Below are 23,943 nucleotides of genomic sequence, written 5' to 3'. Positions count from 1 at the left end.
TTAACACACTCAGTTTTAGTTGTAATTTGATTGTGGTAGTCTTATCATAAAAAATTGCTTCACATTTTGCTGATTCAATTTTGTCAAGAAATTCTTCATTTTTATTCCCTCAGACCTTGCAGTTTAACTTTGCTCCTTACAAAAACTAACTCCTCCCTGCTGTGATGATTGAACTCCTAATAAGCCACTTCCTGGACTCAGTATCAAGCCTTTAGTCTTATATCCCTTTTCACCATCATCACATCTGGGCTCATTACATATCTGTGTTGCTTCTCTGTATATGAATTATCTAATCTTGAATTGTTTGATGAAGTGCGAAAAACTTCCAACTGCTCCATTATACACTGGAACACTCAGTACCATCAGCTGAGGTACGATCTCTTGGTAGTATTAATTGACATTGTTGGCACTTGTGCCATGAAAGAATTAAGAATTTTTTGCACAAATATATTTAATATAATGTGATTCCTGTAGAAGTCAGTTCTGTTTTGATGGATAACAAAATTGGCTTCTCTCCCAAAATCTCTTATTCCTAGCTCACCTATTTCACAAAACCTGCCAATTCGGCAGACTCCCCCAGAATACTTTTGGAACCCAATAGGTCATTGTACATCTTGCAGTACCTGTCAAACACATTGCTATTCACCTCTGTGCCAACCAATCCTACATTGGACTGAGCATATGAATTTTTCCTAGAGATTATATTGTTTTCTGCGATTGTTCATGAAAACCAATGTTTGTATATTTGTTGTCATTTACCAACTGAAATTCCTTAATCTTTGTCTCCTGAAGTTTCTTCGCATTTACCTGGAATCTACAGAAAAAAGGAGGCAACATTTTATTTTTTTAATTTATCAATCATAAGGATAGCATATTGAGGTGCAGAATTTTCCTCACCTACAACGTCAGTACACCAATATACCTTGGATGCACACAGAAAAATCATCAATTTTCTCCTCTCAAGTGAAATTTACAACTTATTTTTAGAAAAAAAAAATCTTGTTGAATATGCCCCATACTTTCTTGATGCAGTCTAAAATTTCCAGTAAACCACATTGATAAATCAATGGTTGATTTATATTCAAATCTATTTGATTATTTTTTTATTCAAATCTCATGATGTGAATAGGTACCTACACATAACTTCGTAATTGCTTTAAGAACCTTCTGTGGATCCATGCATCAATTCCTATCCAATGTAAGTGTTGACTGTTGTAAATAATTTGAAGCACAAACATATTTTCCATGTGCACCAAAGAGTTTTAATAAATGATTCAGAAGAAAACAAATGAAATAATAAAAAAATATATCCTACGGTTGAATAAACAAAATACAAAGTTACTATTATAAAATCATGTATAGTTTTAATTAACGTTTCTCTACTCGTGCCTTTTTTATTCCTTACTCGTAGCATGTTCATTCAGACTGACAAAAAAATCAAGTTTGAATTGTGCGCACCAACTGAAATAAACTGGGCGGAAAGACCTTGAGCCGGTAGTAACAAATGAAGGTAGAAACTCAGTTCAAGAGGACGAGATGGCTATAAATTCTATTAGTCTGTTAATTTCGCTTATAGTTATTGTTATTGCTGTAATTTACTATAGAAACAATGAAGTGTCTTCAAATGACAGATTAAGTGATGTTTTAGTCGGTTTAATTAATTTAGAAAAGGAATATCCGCTTCTGTTAAAACCGAAAGTGGCAATAGGTTACGGTGCTTGTAAAGATCTTTTCGTAAATGGAAAAGATTTATTAATATTAGACAATTTAGCGAACGAGCCGGAACATTTTAGTGATATAGATAATACTGATGAGTTGTTGAAGACATACGCATATTTCTTTAGGCATGGAGCTGCTGCTGAGTAGGTCCAAAGATAAATTATGTGAATATTTGCTTATGTCACTCTTTCGTGTGTGATTGTGTTGTTTGACATCTTTACACAGGCGGTACTTGTCCAATGGTACGTTCTTCGATGAAATTGTGGAATTGGCGTCGCAGTTGCCGGGGGCATATTATGCCCTTGGCGGAAATGCACCTGTGATGGCCTCCCGTTTTTTACGTGAAGGCTGTGATGTAGTGCTGGCTGCAAAAATGACTCAAGAGTTGCTAAAATCTCTCCCAGAAGAAATAAAAGGTGATATCTGAATTATGCACTCGACAATGTGTTTGAAAACTAACCGGAAATGCATTTCTTTAATAGTATGCCTCAGTAAAACCTTTCTGAAAACTTTTCTGTCTTCTTTCCTGCACTGCTTTGGTAGTTGTTGGAGGGGAAGTTACCAAGGACGATATTCATCTGATCTTGGAGTACAAAGCTGGGGAGAAGTGGGGCTCTTTTGTTTCACCACGAGCAAACAGGTGCTTAGTTTTTCACCATTTTATTGCTTGAAATTGTGGGTGGCTTCATTGTAGATTATAATAATTTACAGTATATGAATTAATCATCTTTACTATCAATATTAGCTTAACTGTCGGATGGGCAACCAGTCCGTCCAAGTTATTTAGAGTTTTGCATTCTTACTTTAGCATTCATCACTCATGTAAGTCGAATAAAACGATGTGAGGATCGTAGTTCAGTGATAAACTTAACATATCCCTGGCCTAGTATCTATATATGATACCCATCCAGACAGTCATCAGGTATTAGTTGAGCCTTGCTTTCTTTGTTGAAAGATGTGTGAAGCAAAATTATCTTTGTTGAGAAAAAAGTAGGGCTATAAATCGAAGTTCAATAGTTACCAATATAAGGAAATAAATTTAGTTTTCATGTTTTTTGTGGAAGTCTGCTGGTTAGGATTTCATATAATCCAGAAAGCCATATGCATCTCACCATATCTTTGTCCACATAATCCTACTCACTTTACAATCTTCCATCTATCACAGCCCTCCTATTTTCCTTCTAGAGAATTCCTTCCAACCATATTTTCTCCTTTCATGTTATACCAAGCTTTTCATTTGTCTTTCTGGCCATTTTTTTATGGGCAAATGTCAAAAACCTCTAATCAATGCTTATCTTCTCTGTCCTACCATCAAGTGTGAGAACTAATCAGTGATATGCTTTTATCAAAATTCACTAGTCTTTATATTTACTGAAGATCCCAATCATCATCATTCTCTTTGTATGCTTGTTTAGTTAATGCAAATCCTATAAAATGATCATCTAATTGGGAGGAGAATTCAATGCAATCTTCATTTAATGATTCACTCTCAAATACTATGAAGTTTGCTTTTAAAGTCTCCCTTTGAGCTCCTTAAAGATGACCAAAATTGAATCTGAATACATATTGCCTCTTTCAGTCCATTATTCTCATTTGAATCCACAATCTTCGTCTGATATCTATATTCGTGAATATGGGGAGTTCCATAAAATATAATGTTCAGTAAATTTCTGAAATCCAAATATCTATATAATAAAGGAAATGATTTATTTCAAAATTTTGCATGCCATGGTCGGAAGTAATGTTTTTAGTTTGGTGTAGCCTTTTAACCCAATTTATGTCAAAATAAAATCCAATGCTTGTTTCTAATTATTTGTAGAGCTACTTTATTTTGGAGATATCTGTATCTCTATGTACATGAATCTGTAATAGGTTAGAAGGATTACTGCAAGAAAGGCCCAGCTTCCTGATGACTGTGTATACCAAGCAGGCCTGAACGATTTTATTTTTAAGAAGATGATTGTCTCAGTTGAGCATTATCTAACAGAGAGAGTTGAACAGAAGTGTTTCAAATCCAATAAAATATTGATATTGAAACATTCAAGAGAGTGCATGGTCTTTTAAGCCCATGCCAATGAAGAAAATTGTGCTTGCATTACCTACTTGAAAACCAAGATAAGAATTTTATGGTGGAATGAATATCCATCTCAAGGGGAGTTTGTTGATTGTACTATGCATGGTGTGTAATGAGCTTCACATTCTGTTGTCTATTTTTCACCCCTTTTCAATTTATTTGCATTTGTCTTCTCTTGTTTTGCTTACTCATTGCACATCTCACTTTGCACATTAAGATAATATGGGGTGGATGCTGCACACATTGTGCACTTTCCAGAAAGCCAGATTCGGCTCATTACGCTACAGCAAGGGCAGGAGGAAGGCACACACTGTCATGTGTTGACATACAAATAGTCATTGATCCACAATATAATCACCTGCATCTTATATTGAACCTATATGCTTGTCACAAGCGTTGCACTAAGCACAATTTTGCACAATGAGGTTATATGTAATTCTATAATTTCTTTGGCAATGCTTTGTTGTTTTGCTTTTCTCCTGACAGTTGACATTATACTAATGCATTTGAAGTGCTATGCTTTCCACAGGGGGAATAGATTGAATTTAAATTTTTAGACTAAAGAAAGGATCTTTTGAAAAATTGTGCAGTGGTGCTTAAGGGAGCAATGTGAATTCATTTTATAAGAGATAAGAGAGTATCCTCTGTGTGATGGCAGTGTTTGGCAATGGGAGGATTATTCAAAAAAGCGAAAAAACATAATGTCATTAATGGACAATGTCAATAATAAATTGCATATTTTTTGTTGTATTGGCAGTGGTTATTCACTGCCAGGGTTCATTATAAAGATCCTAGTTCATTATTAGATACCCATTTCAATTTATAAATAATGGGCATACCTGCAGGCCTGGACATATCACATATGCAATATTTTGAAGATTTTTAAGCGGACATTCCAAATATTTCTCATTTCTTCAACTCTCAAAAATGATTTATTTTCATTGCAGTCATAAGTATGTTGGAATATGATGAACCCTCCTCAAATAACAGCTAACCATCCCATAGACTTTTAACTCTGTTTCTTGCACGATTTGTGATAACATACTGCTGCAGTACATATTTATTTATATTTTCTGACATTCTGAAAAGAATGAATGGTGTATATGGGGGTTATCTGATTCTTGTAGTTTCCAGTTTTTTGAACTTTTTGCACACATTATTAACATTTATTGATTTATGTAGGTTAATCATGTAGATAAAGTATTAATCTGGGCTCTCATGTCTCTGGTATAAGTTTTTTTAATTTCTGTGATAATATTTGTAAAAAAATCAGTGCCTCATTTTGTGCAGAATGTATATTTAAAAGGACCATAGAGTAATTAAGGTTCAGGACCATATTAAGAAATTTTTATAATTTTATTACTTAGCTTTGTTTCTATGCATATTCTTCCATTTATGTTAAATATTTCAGTTGGGAATATCTTTTTAAAAAAAGAAAACTTCTCCAGCATTCCATAAAAAATTTAACTGTGTACCTTGATTCACGGCTTTACAGCATTATCCAGCACATATTAGTGTAGGTAAAGTGTGCAAGCATGCATCATTAAATTTTCTTTGGAATAATATAAATGTTCTTTTTCAATGGTTATTCAAAACTTCCATCAAGTGAAAGCTGAATTAGCCATTTTATTCAAGGAATTTGACATTTACAAAATTAGAGACTTTGCAAACAATACTTTGGTATTTTTTATTTTATTGGCATGCAATGATTTTAACCATTCTGTTAGGTGTACTTATGGGGAAAACAGCTAATGGGTGATGATATTCAATGAAAACATGATAATCATTTTCCCCTAAGCCTCATGCTCCTGTCGGGTGAGGATGCCATGTAGTTTATAGGATGTGTTTGAATGTTAAAAAAAGGATTAATCAATGCTAATACAAAATGTACAAGTATTCATACTTCTTAAGGTTATATTTGTCTGTCTCAACAGACTACATGTTATTTGTCAGATATTTGGTGTTTTCATTTTTTCCTTTCTTTAACTGACGAATCTTTTTACTTCTTATATCTCATTTGTTTCCTCTAGATTTTATTCTATGTAATACTAGTAATCAGTTTATAATTCTCATATTACTAAATAAAAACTTGAGTTCTTTTAGTATTTGGGACACTAAACAAAACTCTGCACCACAAATTTGTGTGCCTTAAAGGAAAATCATGTGCTTCTCATTGAAAATATAAAGTTCTTCCCTGTGATACTCTGAATTCTGTGGCATAAGGCAAACTAAGCACAATGAATCATATATCGGAATATAGATACCAGTCATTGCTTGTGGGTTATTGCATTAATGCCTGTTGCACACCTTTCATTTGAAACATCCTTCAGTATTTGAACTTTACGAAAGATTCCTGCGTGTGAATGAATGTCATTTGGCAATAGTTCTCCAGAAAGTCAATTCATACTTTTTCGGCATGAAAATGAATCATCTTTTTGAGCTGAACAAATTTAATTCCTTTATTTTTTGCCTCTTTGTTAAAATTCTCTCATCCCTTGCCCTGTGTATCTCAGTCCTAGTGTTACCTGGTGGACGTGTTACCATTATTCCCTGGCAACACTTGTTGCTATTACAGTTATAACTAAATGATAAAATTTGAAGCCGAAAAGTTAAAAAAATTAAATACAAGAAGTATAAAAATTCAGCCAGTGGAAAAACAGGATTGCAGTTCTAGCAAAAATTTTCCATCCACCTGATGGAAAAAATTGAAGCATTGCTGCACTAGTAGTTAACAGTGAAAGTTCCACCCAAAAAAATTAAATGAAGTTTTGCTAAATGGAAAAGAGAGCCTAATTGTTAGAGCCATCATAGTTTGTGTATGAATTGCTTCAAAGACATAATTTTAACAAGGGGATAATGGAGGCCCCCTGAATTGAACATCTTTGTGTAAAAAAAAGATGATAATGAAATATATGTCAGGATAGCAGCAAGAAAGTGAATGTAAACTGTAGGAAGAAATAAAATTATGTATATGAACTGGATATATGTAGAAGGAAAGTAGTTCTCTTACTTTGGAAGGAGTAGGGAGTATGTCAAGTGATATACTCAAAAAACTTTTCCCGAAAAAAATTTTTGCCTCACCCTCCTGCACTGGTGAACAAGTATTGAAATGATGCCACTGAATCAAGTGTACAACTTTTGCTGTGCTTGGGCTGATTTTTATCACCCCTTGCTTTGTTAATGGCCTATTTTTTCGTATAGGGTATTTCTGTATTCAGGGATATCAGGGGAATAATTTATGTCCAGTTTCAATTTAATATATGATTTGATGACTTGGTCCTGCCATATTTAGCAAAATATTTACAAGATTGAGTCTCTTGGTAAGGTCAATATTTCATACTTAAGCATACAATATCTAGGTCAATGACTTCACATATCAACCATAACTTTCAACAAATCATTCAAGTTAATAAAGAATGTATTTTGTTGATGAATTTCACTTTGTAGTAAAAACGCAGTTTTGTACACGCCCAAGTTTTTTTATCTTTTGCTATTTTTCAATATTTTTGCATCATAGTATGAGGGCTGTTCATCAAATAGTGATCAAACATTTCTTTTTGAAGAATTTATCATGTCAAATTTTCATATTGTCGTATTTTTAGCCTTATGTGTAATGTATATGTTATATCAGTTACATTGACTTGACTCTAGTAATGCAACAGTGACAGCCATTGCAAGGGTATTATGTTCATTTCATCTACACCTGCTTCTGAAAATGGATAACATTTGTTTAAAAGATGTTTCTTTATATTTAGGAACAGGAAAAAGTGACATGAGCTCGTTCTGGACAACAGGAAAAATGATAATCACATTTTGCATTGATTTTCAAATAATGATCACAATCTTTCCGTGGGTTTTGTGGAACCCAGCACCCTTAGTAATTTTTCTGTTACCAACATTGGTGCTGGAGCCAATGAAATTTTCAGTGCTCTTAAAGTTTTGCCACACTTATTTATCACAATGGCAGCAGTGGTGTTCATGTTTACTTGCATGAAAGTCATGACTGGAGCTCCTCATCCATTCCTTCTTTTGAAATCATCTCCTCTCTTTGAACATTTGAATCCATCTTGTAGTTTTCCTGGGAAGAATTGACTCTACTTAAGACTTTTGTAGCATTGCTTAGGCCTTGGGTGACAATTTGTACAGGAAAAAGCATGATTTCAATGCTCATGGGTTTTTACCCGTGCAGTTTGTGTGTGAACTGTTTCTATTTGTAATGACTGCCACAACTGATATAAAAAAAACCATAAGCACAGTAATCAACTGGAAGGTTGGTTGGCTAGATGATGGTAGAGTTCACCCAGTACTAAGCCTGATGGCATGTGAAATTCCGGTTAGGGGGGCCAGTTCATTTCCCTGTGCTGGCTATGGTTTCCTAGGGTGGAGCTGAGAGTGACTGGAGAGACTTGCCCAGGAATCGAATCTGGGTCATCCAATCAGCAGTCCAACGCTCTAACCCTGGACTGCCACGACCCACTATTTTTGCAATATGATGAAATCAATGAAACTTATACCACATGTACCTTACACATAAAGCTAACATAGGAACATTTTTTGCATAATGAATATTGCAAATAAAATATTTATGATTCCTTTTTATTGAACAGCCCTTGAATGTAGCTATATTTTGAAAGACACTGTAGTACATGCCTGTATTCCATAAGCTAGTAATATTTCTGGTAAGATGGTATCTTAAATCAATAGCATTTTAAATATTTGATCGTACTTTTTCTACCAATTTTAAAACCATTATGTTTACTTTTTTAATTACTTTATTTGCCAACACAATTGTACATTAGCACTATTATACATGCAAATTTAATTACTTGGCAGTTATTATCTGTGAAGCAAAAGTTTCTCATTCGTATCCTGCGAACAATGTTAATTTTCTAACCATTTGGCATATCTGCTACATATTTTTTTCAGGTTTATAGTTCATAATGATGAAAATAATCCGTTAGTGAGCTCACTGGAAAGCTTTGGTGTCATTCTTGGCCCTTATAAACCAAATCTCTTGGTCATAAGTGGTTTGCAAATGATGGACAACTACCCTTTTAAACCAGGTGAGTGTTATTTCCACAAATTCAAAGGATAATGTGGGACATTTTTCAAGCCCTTGCTTTCACATCATGGTGTACTTCAACATTAATTTCTTTGTTGGTACATTACTGGAATTATGGTAAAATGACAAGTTAATAGGAGATATTGAAATGACATAATTGACTGTAATTCCACACACTTTGTGTGGAATTACAAAGTCATTTATTTCATTTAATTTCAATATGTTATGTAAATTCCATAAATTTATGCCTGAAACAACAAAAAAGAGAGAGGAGGTTTTATGAAAGAACAAGGAATGATATGGAGAGTTCAGGCGGAGGCAATTGTAAACATTTTAAATATTAAAAAGAAAAATATTTTTGTAATAATGCTAGTTGATACTTACCATCCATAATCCTCCCAGAAACAGATATCTCTATTTTTTAAATTGATGAGAAAGATTACATCATACTCTCATTTGTATGAGAGGAATTATTTTGAGGTACTACCAACTTCATTTGCCATCTAAATTAGTGCCAATTCTCTGGTTCTTAAATTTCCTGTTCCCTGATAAATCAATGTCAAATCATATTATTATGAAATTTGATATCAGAGCGAAGAATTAAAATTCCGATAAAGGAATGTAAACCAGTAAACTTGAAATTTTTTAAGATTGTCATAAAAAAATTCTGGCTTGAATATTTCTGCTATCATAGTATTTGAGATGACCTCCAGTTGAGGTCATTTTTGCCATTTGGGATCTGCAGGTATTTGTTAGAAGCAGGATGTTCAGAGAGTGGATAAATGAGCATCAGAAACTAAGAAAATACCTGGCATAGGCATTAGACTACTCTTATAGAAGGCATCAGGGGGTATGTAGTGTCCCATCTGATGGATGGCTTACTCCACTTGGCACCCCAAGTACCACTCTGTCCAATAAATATGTGAACTGAGGCCATAAAAACTTTATTTTGCAAAATTTAGTCTGCATCAATTTTGTCCCCTTCAAAGGATTCTATTCCTTGCGATGCACTTTTTACATCTTTTTTTCCATTGTTTAAAGCACCCTTGAAAGTCCTCGGCAGTTAGGCTTTTTAGTTTTCTCATTGTTTCTTGCTTTATTGTGTCCACATCTTGATATTCATGTCCCCTCATCACATTTTTGTGTTTTGAGAATAGGAAAAAGTCGCAGGGGGGCGAGCTCCAGAGAATGAGGAGGATGATCAAGGATGGTGATTGAATTTTTGGCAGAAACTGACGAACTGTTAATGCTGAATGTGCAGGTGCATTGTCAGGGTGAAGGATCCATCCATCGCCTTAAGCCAAATTTGGTTAAAATAGTGTGCACTGTTGATTTTCCTAAATTCAGTTCATCAGCTATCATTCGGACAGTTTTTTGACGATTGTTAAGGACAAAGGACCACAGGTGGTTGAAGGTCATCTCGGCCTTGCATCATCTGTGGCATTTTGCCAGCCATCTTTGGAACGCTTAATCTACTCTAAAACAGATGTTTTCTTCAGAGCATTATCACTGTAAACAGGTGTCAACATTTCAGTAATATCTTGATAACTTTTACCACACTTCATCAAAAAACTGTATGTTGATTTGTTGCTCAGTGATTTAGTCAATTTCCATTTTCGACAAACAGTAAAAACAAAGACAACAGAAACTAACATAACTGGCACCATATGCCCAGCTCGACCATCTGCCAAGCACAGATGGCTCATTACATCTCTGGCAACTAGTTCCGCTAGTGGGTAGGGCAATAGTCTCCATCATGGCCGCCAGATTGCACCAGTTCGCGAATTTATTACACAGACCTTGTTGGTATTGGGATAGCACTGAAAACTTCTGTCACCACCTGGATTCAAACCCAGGCCCTCTGTGCTGGAAGCTGGTACATTAGCCTGAAGACCACCTTGGAAGAGAATTTAGATTAAGAGTGTTTAGACGTCGTTCATCCAATGCTTAAGTGAAAAATTTTCAGTTAGGACTGGTAGTTTTTTAATCTTGGTAAAAATAATGAGGTAAATGGAGGTCTTCGTATTGTCTTGCTTGTATTATTAGTGTCATTTTGCCTTTTGTTTTGGCATTTAGGCCATGTCATAAAAAAGTTTATAATACTATGCACTCTTGAGTGATTTGTTATAATTTGTCAGATGGAATGTTTCTTTTTTCAGGTGTCAGAGAGAAGAGACTGGCGAGAGTAAGGGACCAAATGTTATCAGTGTCTGAGGATACAAGAGTACATTTTGAAATGGCATCTTTTTCAGAATTTGAGTTAATGGAGCAATTGGTTCAGTACATTGTTCCTTTCGCTGACTCTCTCGGTATGAATGAGCAGGTATGCTTGCTCCCGGCAAGGTTTTATTTATCACATAAATTGATGGAAAATACTAAAAGATAATATATTTCTTGTTTGAATTTTATTTTTGCATCTGTTATTACTTTTTAAATTTTCATTGTTTGCTTCTCCAAATTAATTTCTTTTGTTTGTATGCTCGAAAGGAATTACCAAATTTGTGCAATTTGTTGCTGCATGGAAACTTAACCCTAGTGTCTGATACTAACCCAAGAGTGGCCACTGTCCTTGACCAGATGAGGGAAGTTTTCAGGCAAGTAGAATGTGCACATATAATGACTGTAAATCAAATTTGTTCATTTGTGATGTTTTCAATATGCTTGTATTTTTTATTGAAATTAGGAATCTGTTGTCTCGTAAAGAAAATGGACGACAGTTAACTAGACTTCATGTGCATACATTAGCATACCAGGCAATCATGACCCTAGTGGGATCACCTTGGAAGCTTTCTAATGCAGCTGCTGCCAAGGCATCTCTGACTGCCCATCGACATGTTTGCGGTTCATCAGAAGTAAGCTTCAAGTTTCACTAAATAATGCTTTATATTTGTTGGGTTGTGAGATTGAAATTTACTTTTTGCTTGCATTTAAAGGTTAGCTCAACCTGATGAGAAATACCCTAAGTTTTGGGCACTAACCAGACTCATTTGCAGTCATCTAGGTATATAATGCAATGCGTGTGTGTGTATACATTGCATCGTGTTAGTGAAAGTGATTGAAGAAAATGTCAGTAATTAGAAATGTCTCCTCTGTAACATAGAACCTTGTTTTATGCTCCCCAATTACTGTTTAGGAATCGAGATGCACTGAAATTGTTGGTGCTTCAGTGTCTTAACAATATCATATTAAGAAATTGTCCAGGGCAAATGATATTTCAGCCACAAATCCTGCCAGCCACAGTCCATGAAAGTCACTTATAATGGGGGCATACCTTACAGCAGTTGAATTTTATAAATTAGAAAACATGTTCATTTATACTATTTCCAAAGTTCTCCTTTAAGGAAGAAAAAAAAAATGACTAGGTTATTCCAGGCTTTGGTTTAGTGTGGCATGCTGGTGATAAGGGCCAGAGGTGATGAAATGTGCCCATATGCTGTAGTTTTCATCAATTTAATGCTACTTAATTTTACTTAAATATGAACGTTCAGGTATGGATATTTGATGTTTTCCACTCCTTTGTTTTGCATCTCATTGCTATGGACATTCTGGGCTTGAGAATTCTTGTGCATGTACGTGGGTATGTGATATGAATACCTATATTATTGTTATTTGGTAATCTATGGTTTTATGTAGGTTTTGGATGGACACAAGTACCAAACAAATATTTTGTTTCTTCTAATAAGACACAACCCAACGTCCTCCTGTACAACAGGCTCCTCTTCATCTCTGTATACTTCCTTCCTCCCTTCATCCAGTCCAACAACCCTATTTTATTCCTGCCCCTTACTCGTTTGCCTAACATTCTCCCCTCTATTATAGTTTTCAACATCCCACTGCCAATCTATATGCCCTTCATCCATTTTTCCTGCCTCCATGGGATTTCTCCCAACAAACTCCTCTCCTCACCCACCATACCTAGTACTTCATCCTTTGTTTTCCTTTCGGTCCATTTCACCTTCTCCACACCCACATTTCAAAAGTCTCCAATCTACACCTATCCTCCTGCTTCAGTGACCACGTTTCCACGCCGTACTTGACTACACTCCATATCAAAGTTTTGAAGAGTCTTTTTTTAACATCCTAACTCAACATCCCTGTCATCAACTCCTTCCTCCTTGTGAAAGCCTCTTTGCCTAGTGCAATTCTTCTCCTTACGTCCCTACCACTTTGACTGTGTTGGTCCAAAATACTTCCAAGATACGCAAACTGTTCTATCTGCTCTAGTTTTAGCCTTCCTATTTTAATGTTAAGCTTAGCCTTTTTCTTTCTGGAAAATTGCATAACCTTTATTTTATTTACAATGATTCTCATCCCATATCTGTCGCACTGAATTTCCAATTCACTCTGCAATGCTTGCAACCCCTAGGCTAACTGACAAACTAAAGCTTGGTTATCAGCAAACCTAACTGGTTTCACCTATTCCCCGCCCACTTTCATTCCTACCTCCATTTCTTCCCACGCCTCTTTAATCATTTCCTCCGCAAATACGTTGAGCAGCACTGGTGACAATGGATAACCCTATCTTACACCTCTTCCTAACACTGCCCATCCGGACTCTCTGTTCCCTACTCGCACCTGAGCAATCTGAGACATTTGCAGGTTGTGGATTAGCCTCCTTTCCCTCCAATCTATTCCTATTTTCTGCGATATACTAATTAGTTTTTCTCATTTCACTCTATCAAATGCTTTTTCGAAATCTACGAAACAGGCAAATACTTATGTCCTGATTGTATTCTGTATTCCTCTTGATAAGTGATCTCATCATTGCAATGCCGTCCCGCCTTCCTTTCCCCTTTCTAAACCCAAACTGATCATCCCCTAAGTATTCATTTGCCTTGCTTTCCATTCTTTTGTTGATGATCCTGAGAACCACTTTAGCTATGTGGGAAATCAAACTTATCGTTCTCTAGTCCTCACATGATGTAGCCTTTATCTTTTTCGGAATAGGAACTAACACTGATCTCACTAAGTCTTCCGGCCAGATTCCTTACTCATATATGCTACAAATAAGTCCATATAAACTCATAATTTCATCTCCCTTAATGTCCTTTCTATCTCATCATTCAGTATGCCTGAACCTAAGCTATCTTCCTCTACCTGTACGTCATTTTCTCTTTCTATGTCTAACCTTTTTGGAATAAGTTCATATAATACATCTTCTATATATTCCTTTCATCTCTCTTTTCTGTGTAAACTATTATCTTACCTGACTTACCTCTAACTGTTCGCATAGATCTTCCCTTCTTAACTACTTCCTACTAGTGATTTAACCTTGCTGTATAGTGCACCAATTTCACCCGTATTCTTCAAACTTTCCATATCCTCGCACTGCATCTTCCACTAAGCTTCTTTTGCTTTATTTGTTGCCAGTCTCAATTTACTATTTAACTCTTTGTACTTCCTTCTGCCTAGCTCTGTGTTTACACTTCCATTTTCTTCTCTCATCTATCTTTCTAATCATCTCACCCATATTTCAGGGTTTCCTTGTCCTTTTCCCCATTAACGGTTTCTGTATAGTTTCATTTGCTGCTTTCGATAGTACTCAGCTCTTTACCCTCATCCATGATTTTCTCTACAGCCTGCTGATACTCCTTCCTTGCCATTTCATTTCCTAATCCACCACCCCTGCCTTATCTTTTTTAAATGGGCATTACACTTCATTCCAACAAAATTTTGGTCAGAGTCCGCATCCGATCCCGGGAGGCTGTGTGAATTTTTCACACTGTTCCTAAACCTATGTCTAACCAGGATATAATCTAGCTGATACCTTTCTGAGTCACCTGGTATTTTCCATGTGTACCTATGCCTTTTGTGGTGTCTAAACCAAGTGTTGGTGATGACTAACCCCTGTCTCCTGCAGAACTCAACTGCTTTCTCCCTGCGGTCATTCCTCGTACCTAAACCATAGTCCCCTGCCTCATCACCACCTTTACCTTCACCTACAATCACATTCTAATCCTATATCACTATCAAAAATTTCCCTGAACAAACACTCACGATTATGTTCTCTTAACTTATTGTATATCCTATCGACTTCTTCCTCCATATGATTGCTTGGTGGCATATATACCTGGACAGTGACCAAGTTCATCGGTTCTGCTATTATCTCCACTAGTATTATTCTATCCCTTGCTTGTTCTATGTTTGCTGAGATTCTTCCTACCAATATTATATAATGAGGTATACCTATATATAATGCTTATAATTTATGAGATTTCTTTCACCTCTTATGTGCTGGATTTTCATGTTTCACTTTATGATACTCCATAAAACTGACAGGGTCTATTCGTTAATTAATGGCAGCGATGTCACAATGAGTGTGATCATTTAGTGGAAAACATTTATTAGAACTCATTTTTGCATTAATGCCTTGCAGCATTCCTGAGGTAACCCTTTTAAATCAAAGCTGGAAATGCAGATAGCGAAAAAGGATATTTTTAGGGAAAGAATTGAAACATTATAACTTTGAAAATGCTGAAGTCTGATGCCATGTCCTTGATGAAATCTGATTTTGTGCGTGTACATATTAAAAGTGGGATTTTGGTCAAGAGGGTGATTCAGTCCTTCACAAGAGCAAAACTTAAGAAGAGGACAATGGCATGCATACAGAAAGGAAAAAAGTGCATTTTTTAGCTCATGTGGTGCACCTTAGCATTTGAAAAAAGAAAAAACAGGTTGGTTTGTACTGCATAAGATTTCATTGATTCCAGTTATTACTATCCCACAAATGGGTATGGAAAGTATGAAGTGAGGCAAATGACTTAAATAAGAATTCTTTTCACATTTCACAGGATGTGAAAGTATTTAACTTAGGAGTAGACCTTTCACTCACTCCTGTGAAAGAAACATTGAAATACTCTCAGAGAAAATAAGTCTCCAATTTTTAAATTTATATTTCATTCTAATTATGCTGTTTCTTTGATCAAGAACTAATGAAGTTTGTTGGAGTAAAGGCATAATCATATATGTTAATAAATAGGGTCAGTGTAAATGGAAAATATTATAAATTGATTTGAAGATCATCTTATCATTAGTTCCCTTGCTGAAGTCCATATCTCATATAATAGGCAACATGCTAAATCAGTTCACATTATAATGGAGTTAGGATGTGATATTTAGAATGTATGACCATGTTAATATGTACTTTTAATACTAGTTGCCATTTGACTCTTCCACTGACAGTTCTAATATTAAAAATCAAAATTGACAAAGATATGTGTAGGTTTAAGAGCATAATGTATGGGGAAGTGGATTATTTAATATTTGGAGAAACCTTAATTCCAATATTTTTTGTGAAGTGTAAAAAATGAAGTAGCCAGATAGTCATATTTTGAGGTGAACACTAACCATGAAAACTAGTGATGCTATATTTTGCAGAAATGGCATATGCTTAAGGCCACAACAAGAGCAAACACATAGTTATTCTTTCCTTATATCTTTTTTGGTTTGATATAGGTTGATCTTTCTAAATCTTCCCTCATAATGGATGACAGTTTTGCAACATCTGCCGCAGCAGGAAGTAGAAGAATCAATTTTGATAACAAGAAACCTGTCACTTGCTGGCAAGAGGAGCTGCCCCTAATGCACAATGAAAAGTGTACAGTTGAAGTGTGTATTGCACCCGTTCTTGTGTGTACGGTGGCTAAACACACTGCAGGTGCTGGTGACAATATTTCCTCTGCTGGGTTGGTGTTACAAATATGAAAAAATAATATATATATATATATATATATATATATATATATATATATATATATATATATATATATATATACTTGTTACGTCACTTCTAATTCCACGATGGAAAGAAAATTGGGATCAACTGGCTCAATGGAGTTAAAAGTGACACTTTTTGTTCTTGTCGATAAAAATGTGAGGCTCAAAAGCCATGTCATGCTAAAGAGCTTGTGATATAATTGTGCATTCCATGATTACTTGGCAAATGCTGCAGTGATTTTAAAAAAGTGATTTTTATGTACATTTTGAATTACCAAGGGGAACACAAGCAGTTACATTGTATTTTATCTGTGGTATGTTGAGATACAGTTTATACTATGGTCTCATGCTTCACTTGATTATGTGGAAACTGTGAAGCTGTGTGTTTGGAGAACGAGTTATAAGTGCAGCATATTCTTTTAAGCATCATTTACATTCTATTGTGATAAGAACAGATTGGACAAGCTTCGGTGATAAAAAAATCACTTGGCTGTTGACTGAATTTTCCCAATTGATATCATTTTTAACATTTTCTTTTGTTAATATTTCTTGATAGACAATATATTTTGAAGTTGATAATTTTATGCCTTTATGATTATCCTACTTATTTTGTGAATGTATTCAGCTTATGCATACAAGTTTTATTTCATTACTATTAAACTTCTTTGGGTAGAGTACTTTCCTGTTCTCATTATGTAAAATTTAGTGTTGACAATACATTAATCCAGCAACTTTACTTTCCAAATATTGATGGGTGAAGTGGATTGCTTATTCGGCAATGAACACTGATTACCTTCTTGTTAAAAGGTATTTTTTTCAGACATTTTTCATTAATAACCTTCATTTTTACAATTCTTTTAAAAGGTTATATTACATATTTACAAAATATAATAAAGATCACACAGCAAAACAAATACAATTCACATGATTTTTTTCAACACAAGAAATGTATTTACAGAAAGTAACCCATAGGGTTGGTTAAGATCAAGTTTCAGGTACATGTTGTGGATACTTTAAAAAAGTAGTCCTTTCCAACACTTAAACCACTCCAAAAAGCAGGATTTTGCTGAAAATGTTTCAGCAACAAATGGAAAACACAACTAAAAACTGTGAACTATCAAAACTACACAGAAAAACACAGTAAGAAAGTAATCACTCTCACAAAACAAATCAAAACCATTTTGATTTCAACTTACAGTTAAACTGGGTATTAAATAAAATCAACAATTATTGTACGTTAATGCCTATAATGAGAATATTCCCTCTCTGTTTTCCTCTTGGATACTGATATTGCTTTTTTAATTGCTGTCCAATCCTCTAAAATGTCTGCATCACTCAGCATGTACACTATATAAGGTCCTGACACAGTCACTGGTTTTTTCTTTCTTTCACCACCAGTTCCACCACCATTTCCACATCCATAAGCACTTGAGAAATCATTATTCAGAGCTGAACCACCAACACCACCTCTTCCTCTACCCCGTACATTACTTTTACGGTAAGTATGCTCTAACCACAAGTTAGCAGTAATGTCCACATTATTTCTATCCTCTTCCAACCTTCTAATTTTATCCTCCAGATCTCGATGAATTGAATCTTTCTGCAAACTTTTCTCACTCTGTAATAAAAGAATTGAATATTAAAAGTTTATTATCATGTGTGGAAAAATGGGAACAAAGAGATATACCATTAATAAATCCCCACACAATATAGCCACAAAAACTATTTGTACGATAGGCAAAACCCAACTAAAGAAAATGAAAGGGTAACCTACACAGGTGTTTAAACGATAAGATCGAACCAGGTACACACTACACACATGCATTATCATTAAGAATGTGAATGACCCAAAATAGCAAAAACAAAATAAGCAACTATACCATGATTACAAAATATCTAACACTTTTCATGGTGAATTACTTTTACTTTCATGGGGAATCATAAATATGGAAGAGGTCTTCATACAAAAATAATCAAAGTGCCATTGTAGACGATACATTGTTGAATACAAGGTTGGAATTCAAGCAGTAGGTGCGATGGGTCACTCTAAATGAGTTATTTACAAGGCAAAAAGTAAGAACCGCTTTCTTATATTTAAATACTGACAAGTCAGAACAAAGTTGTACACATGCAGCACCATCTATTGATTGTTTCTGAAGCCAATAATATTTCAACCTCCCAAGAGCTCTGAACTATTTGAGGTAGCTCACTGGTTTTGATGCTTTTCTCAGTCATCAAATATGATTTATGATGTTCCCAAAAAGAATGTTCATGAACTTTTGGGTGCTGCCTTTGAATGGCCATTTGAAAGCATGTCTTACAAAATGGGAGCGGTGAGAAAGAAGAGAGATGTGGAGTACTGAGTAGATATGTCACAGAGATTTCTTGGGGGAGCCAAGAAAGCTAACCCAACTCACATTGATTGGTTGTGTGCTAGGCTCAGTTGGTTATGCTCCAAGTTTGAAAACATCTTTATGATTGTATCTAGTGGTGATTTGCCCCCGTGAATCTTTAAAGCTGATATGGATGGACTTAGAAATGATTCCATAGCATTGAAAACAGAATGTATATTTTATGATTTAATTAGTCGCTGAATGTCACACAAATCAGCATTTTCAACATGTATGAAGTTGTTGAAATTATTTTCAGGGTAAATTATAATGAAGACAGTAAGGCAATGTTGATTTCATTCGCAGATAGTTCTTTGGGTTGTTAATATTAAGAAAAATGTTAGTCAGACAATAATAGTAGGAACTTGAAATATATTTCACTTAGAAAGAACTTCAGAAGTAAACTATTTTCCTTCTTTTTCCCTATTTTGCTAAAGCTTACTCATATTAAGTATATCAATTTTACTAGTACCATAATTAGCCAATAAATTAGTTGATGCAAGATTTATTTGCATCCAAGAAGACATGCAAATGCAGATGAAATACTAACTGCTCCCATGGATTCACAGTGCCACCACTTTCATCTTTTAAATTTGCCTGCAATGTCAGTTTTTAAAATCAAGTTTTGAAAACCTCTGTAGCCTATTATTTTATAACTAACTCTAACTGAATGGAAATTCTTCCTTGTGTTTTACCTTACAGCTATTTAGCATTTCCTGAAAAAATCACTCTAATCTACTTCTTGTTCGATGGAATACTATAATCCTCAATCCATGCTATTTGAAAATCTAGTTTTTATTCATATAGAGTATCTCCCACTTATCGATACAAGATAAATATTTTTAAACTTATTTTATTAGCAATTATTAACAATATGCTCCATTAGGTAATTTCTCAAAGTGAAAAATGTCACCCTCATATTTTGCATTGAGTATGAATACATTTGGTGACAGAATTGACCATCATTCATAATGCACATATGTAAATAATATAATATTCCAGCCAACATGAGTCCTCATTCCCAAAGAGAGTTAAAATGGAACGAGTTTTCTTTTTGCTACATTGCTCAGTATTTCTTTTGGTCACCAAAAGCTCCATTTTCATAGAAAAATGCACTACCCACACATTCCTGCTACCCAAGATGAAGCGCTTTATAGATATCTACTTTATAAAAATATTCAATTCTTTCTTAGGAGAGACTAGAAAGTAGTTTAACACTGAACTGCCAGTGGTAACTCTGATAAGACAACATGAAGACTCGTTGCTGATGGTTTCTAAGGCAATATGCTCATTTAATGTCACAGTTTGTATATTTACCCCTAGTTTTCCCTGCGCCAACATATATTTGGGAGGAACTCTAAATGTGTGGCATTTAGAGATTTTTTTACAAGATACAAAAATCCTCATAACTATCACAGTAGTATGTTCCAACACAAAAGTTGCACCAAGAAAACACACGTTTCTGTGGTGATATACATGCCGACACAATGTTAATATCTATAAGTAGATAATTAATTAGATGCATTTCAATGTGATTTTTTTTTACCTACAATTAAAGTTGCCTTACTGCTGAATGTAGTGATAATGATGAGGTGTTCATTATTATCTAAGAAGAAATAGGTGACAATTGAATTAGAGTATTTGTGTTATTGCTGACCATGATTATGGGATATAATTGACTTAAAAGATATTGATGAAACATTGCTAGAAATGGAGATGGATTATTTGGAGTGGATTGCATCCCATTTGTGTGGCATATGTATAGTTTCTTAAAGGATGAGGTATCAAATGGAAATATCATGAATACAATGCTGTGTGAATTTAGGAAGTATTTCAATTTAGTGATTACATACAGCATATAGGAAATGGTGATGGATAAAGTAGTGTTCTGGAAGTATCCAGGAGGATACCTAATCCTTTTTATCTATTCGGTGACAGAAACGCTGTGAATATCAAGATTTGGTTTACCAGCATGAAGCTGTACCAGTATTTAATACCAAGTTTTCACTATGAAGAGATTGCATCAAAATGGAATAATAATATAGCCCGGACCAAAACTAGGCTGAGCACATTTTAAAAGTTACATCTTGATCAAAAGCAGTCCACTGGATCAAGGTACGTTTCTGACAGACCCAGGCACTGCACATTGCACATCTAAAGCCATGACTAATTAGGTACAAAATGTCCTTATAGCCATTGACCATTGTCTACCTCTGCACATTTTCTGTCTCCGCTAATTCCATTCAAAATGACATTACCTCACTCTACCTCACTTTCACAAACTTTTCCACTCCTATTGCTGCCATTAGCATCCCAATGCATCTCAGTAACTCTTGAATGCTTTTGCCCTAACTTCAATAATAAACTTCTATCTCCCCATTTTGCCAAGCATTTCTTTATAAAATTTCCCATCTCTCCATTTTATTTAATCTTTCTTCTCCCCATCCACAGCCCAAAAGCCTCCAATCTATGCTTCTACTCTAGGAATTGCCATTACTTAACTATTTCTTTTATAATATTCCTATAATCCACTTAAGAAAATGATATATGTGCACCTCTGGATCAGTTGTACACTGACTACTATTTAATTCGAATACACCTCACTGTTATGTTTTTATAATAAAGGATTAACGTCTCAATGCAACAATTTCAGAGTGTAAAAATCATTCGCCTTGACCGGGATCCCGGTAAAGGCGAATGATTTTTACACTGAAATTGTTGTATTGAAATGCATATTAGCGGATGACTCCGTTAAAAGTTACTGTTGCGGCATCTCCCGTGTCTTTGGAAGGATTAACGTATTTTAACATCTACTAAATACACTTAGTACTGATGCTTACCCTACTCATGAATTTCTGCAAAGAGACATTTACTGTAAGCTATTAACTGACTTGTGATGCAATTAATCCAATTCGTGGCCCAAAGTTAATAAATTAAGAAACTAAAATACATCTAATCAGATAGCAAGCACGTCTATACTGTACCATTCATTTATTTTTGTGATAACTACATAAATTAGGGTGGCTTAACGAAGTAAATAATCTATCAACTAACCACTCAACTCCATCAATAAGGAAACAAAATAAATGTCTGAAATAATATCATGCACACAAAATGTTTCGCCAACAGGTGAGTGGGAAGAAAAACTCCAATACACAGTTAACTAATTGTGCTTTCAACTCGACCTATTCAAATGCTTAAGTTTAAAACAACTCACCTCGTAATTCTGATGGCAAGCCAACTCCTCCGCCTCAAATTTATTGCGAATGTTTGTAAGCCGCAGCTCCCTTAAAATCCCAGCCACTTCTGTTCGGATTCTCATGTTTTCTTGAAGCTCTTCCAGAGGCTGCAGGTATTCTTGAGCTCTACCACACCTAACTTCATCTAGTTTAGACTCGACTTGTGTCATCCTCTCTCTATAAAGCCTGAAATTTGAGCAATCAAGAATTAAGTTCTTCTCTTAATAAAAACTTTACCACACATCATTGTTAATTTGAATAAACACTAAAATATTCTAGTTTTTAATTTGAATACGTCAATGTACACTGCAATATCATAATGACAAACAATATGCCCAAATTAGATCTGACTCATAACTCACTGTTCTCTAAGAAGAGTGAATTGTCTTTCTAAGTCCGCTAGGTTTTCCATGCACTCGGTTCTTCTTCTTTCGCACTCCTCTTCGTCCATCTCTGCAAAGATGTATACTATTAGTACCTCCAAAGGAGATGAAATAATTTTTCAACAAAATTTCACTCTCAATTACCTGAGCTATCATCGGAATCTGTCCCATCACTGCTGTCACCCGAACACGAACTTGTTTTGTCGGTCTCTCCGGATTCGTGTTCCATTTCCTCACCTTCACTATCCTCTCGATCATCTTTGATACTAGGCATTGTTTTAGCCTTTCTCGAATCCTAATTTTATGAATTAACGTAAGCATATTAGTTACGTAGTAATAGTTTAAAACGAGCAAATAATCAAATGAAATAACATTGGTAGGTACTAAGATACCAATTTTCCTATCCGAAATATTTTCAAAATACGAACTGGGTAATATTTAAAAAACTTACTTTATGATTCATTTCGCAAAGCTGTGGTAGTCAAGATCTCCAGCTTAAAAGTATATAGTGCGCTACTTTTCTTCTACGTGGCACACTTATTAAGTCGAAGTATTAACATAAAACATCTAAAATACATTTACATCAACTCCTCCAGAGAAGCAACGCCAGCTTCTTGACTGCTCTGCCTTGTTGATGCGGAAGTTGCGCCCCGTAGATAACAGTTTAGCCAATAAGAGCGTCCTGGGCCTGAAACCAATGAGATGCGTCGGATGCTTCTTCCGGTTAATTTCGTGGCGAATTTAATGGAAACAATATCAGATATTGATATTTTTTTCTGACATCTTCTTATGTAAGGTATATAATGGCTTATTTGGCGAGTTTTTAAGTTTATAAATCCGAATTCTCTTCCCTTGAGCTCCTATTTTCCAAAGCTTTGGGATATGGTATCGATATGTTATGATATTTATCTATGTGAGCTATCTTGCTGGTGTTGCTGTTTAAATGGTAAGTTTTCAAATTATATTTGGGTTAAAATAAAATTTTCTTGAATTATATTTGATTAATTAAGATAATCATTATTTAAAATTCAATTTAATACTTTTAAGCAACGCCGTCCATCTAAGCTAAATCTTTTTTTTGCAGTACCATGATAGTCGTTGACCTAAGACATATGCGTTGATTTTTTTGTGCGATGAATTCATTCATCGGAGAAAGTGATGTGAGAGCCATTACGCTGAAACGGTAATATGTAAAAACTCAGCAGAAGGTCGAAGTTGCTTTATTATTCGTCATGACACAGCCACAATTATCAATTATTTAAACTTATGTTGGTTGGATTTTTGCATGAGTGTGTGCGCTGCTGTGGGTGTAATTTTCCGTGTTGTTTTTTTGCATGTGGTATTTGTCCTTTTTACGGTT

At 34.9% G+C, this 23,943-nt stretch overlaps 2 protein-coding genes across 2 annotated transcripts; one reads left to right on the top strand and one right to left on the bottom strand.

Moving 5' to 3' along the window:
• The first annotated feature begins 1,527 nt into the window (after positions 1–1,527).
• On the top strand, positions 1,528–17,349 carry LOC139687550 (ADP-dependent glucokinase). Its single transcript, XM_071584762.1, has 9 exons — positions 1,528–1,862; positions 1,945–2,135; positions 2,263–2,359; positions 8,720–8,856; positions 11,015–11,178; positions 11,343–11,449; positions 11,539–11,707; positions 16,311–16,583; positions 16,630–17,349. The coding sequence occupies exons 1-8, from the start codon at positions 1,537–1,539 to the stop codon at positions 16,557–16,559; spliced, it is 1,440 nt and encodes a 479-aa protein (XP_071440863.1). The 5' UTR covers positions 1,528–1,536; the 3' UTR covers positions 16,560–16,583; positions 16,630–17,349.
• Positions 17,350–17,440: 91 nt separating this feature from the next.
• Brms1 (breast cancer metastasis-suppressor 1-like protein) lies at positions 17,441–23,198 on the bottom strand. Its single transcript, XM_071585107.1, has 5 exons — positions 23,035–23,198; positions 22,728–22,878; positions 22,563–22,653; positions 22,179–22,386; positions 17,441–18,189 (listed from the first exon to the last, which is right to left on the bottom strand). The coding sequence occupies exons 1-5, from the start codon at positions 23,044–23,046 to the stop codon at positions 17,809–17,811; spliced, it is 843 nt and encodes a 280-aa protein (XP_071441208.1). The 5' UTR covers positions 23,047–23,198; the 3' UTR covers positions 17,441–17,808.
• Positions 23,199–23,943: the final 745 nt, after the last annotated feature.

Source organism: Hetaerina americana, unplaced genomic scaffold (genome assembly GCF_022747635.1).
Source record: "Hetaerina americana unplaced genomic scaffold, ioHetAmer1.1.p SCAF_2, whole genome shotgun sequence".
Taxonomy (NCBI): Eukaryota; Metazoa; Arthropoda; class Insecta; order Odonata; family Calopterygidae; genus Hetaerina; species Hetaerina americana.
The sequence above is the reverse complement of the archived record's forward strand: the minus strand, read 5'-3'. Positions and strand labels throughout refer to the sequence as shown.

Bases quoted from the DNA above. Each gene is read 5' to 3' on its own strand.
- Brms1 (XM_071585107.1), bottom strand. The intron at 22,654-22,727 runs GTAATTGAGAGT...ACATCTTTGCAG, and splicing joins AGATTCCGATGATAGCTCAG to AGATGGACGAAGAGGAGTGC. The intron at 22,387-22,562 runs GTGAGTTATGAG...CTCAAATTTCAG, and splicing joins TTCACTCTTCTTAGAGAACA to GCTTTATAGAGAGAGGATGA.
- LOC139687550 (XM_071584762.1), top strand. From the start codon at position 1,537: ATGGCTATAAATTCTATTAGTCTGTTAATTTCGCTTATAGTTATTGTT. The intron at 2,360-8,719 runs GTGCTTAGTTTT...TATTTTTTTCAG, and splicing joins GTTTCACCACGAGCAAACAG to GTTTATAGTTCATAATGATG. The intron at 8,857-11,014 runs GTGAGTGTTATT...TTCTTTTTTCAG, and splicing joins CAACTACCCTTTTAAACCAG to GTGTCAGAGAGAAGAGACTG.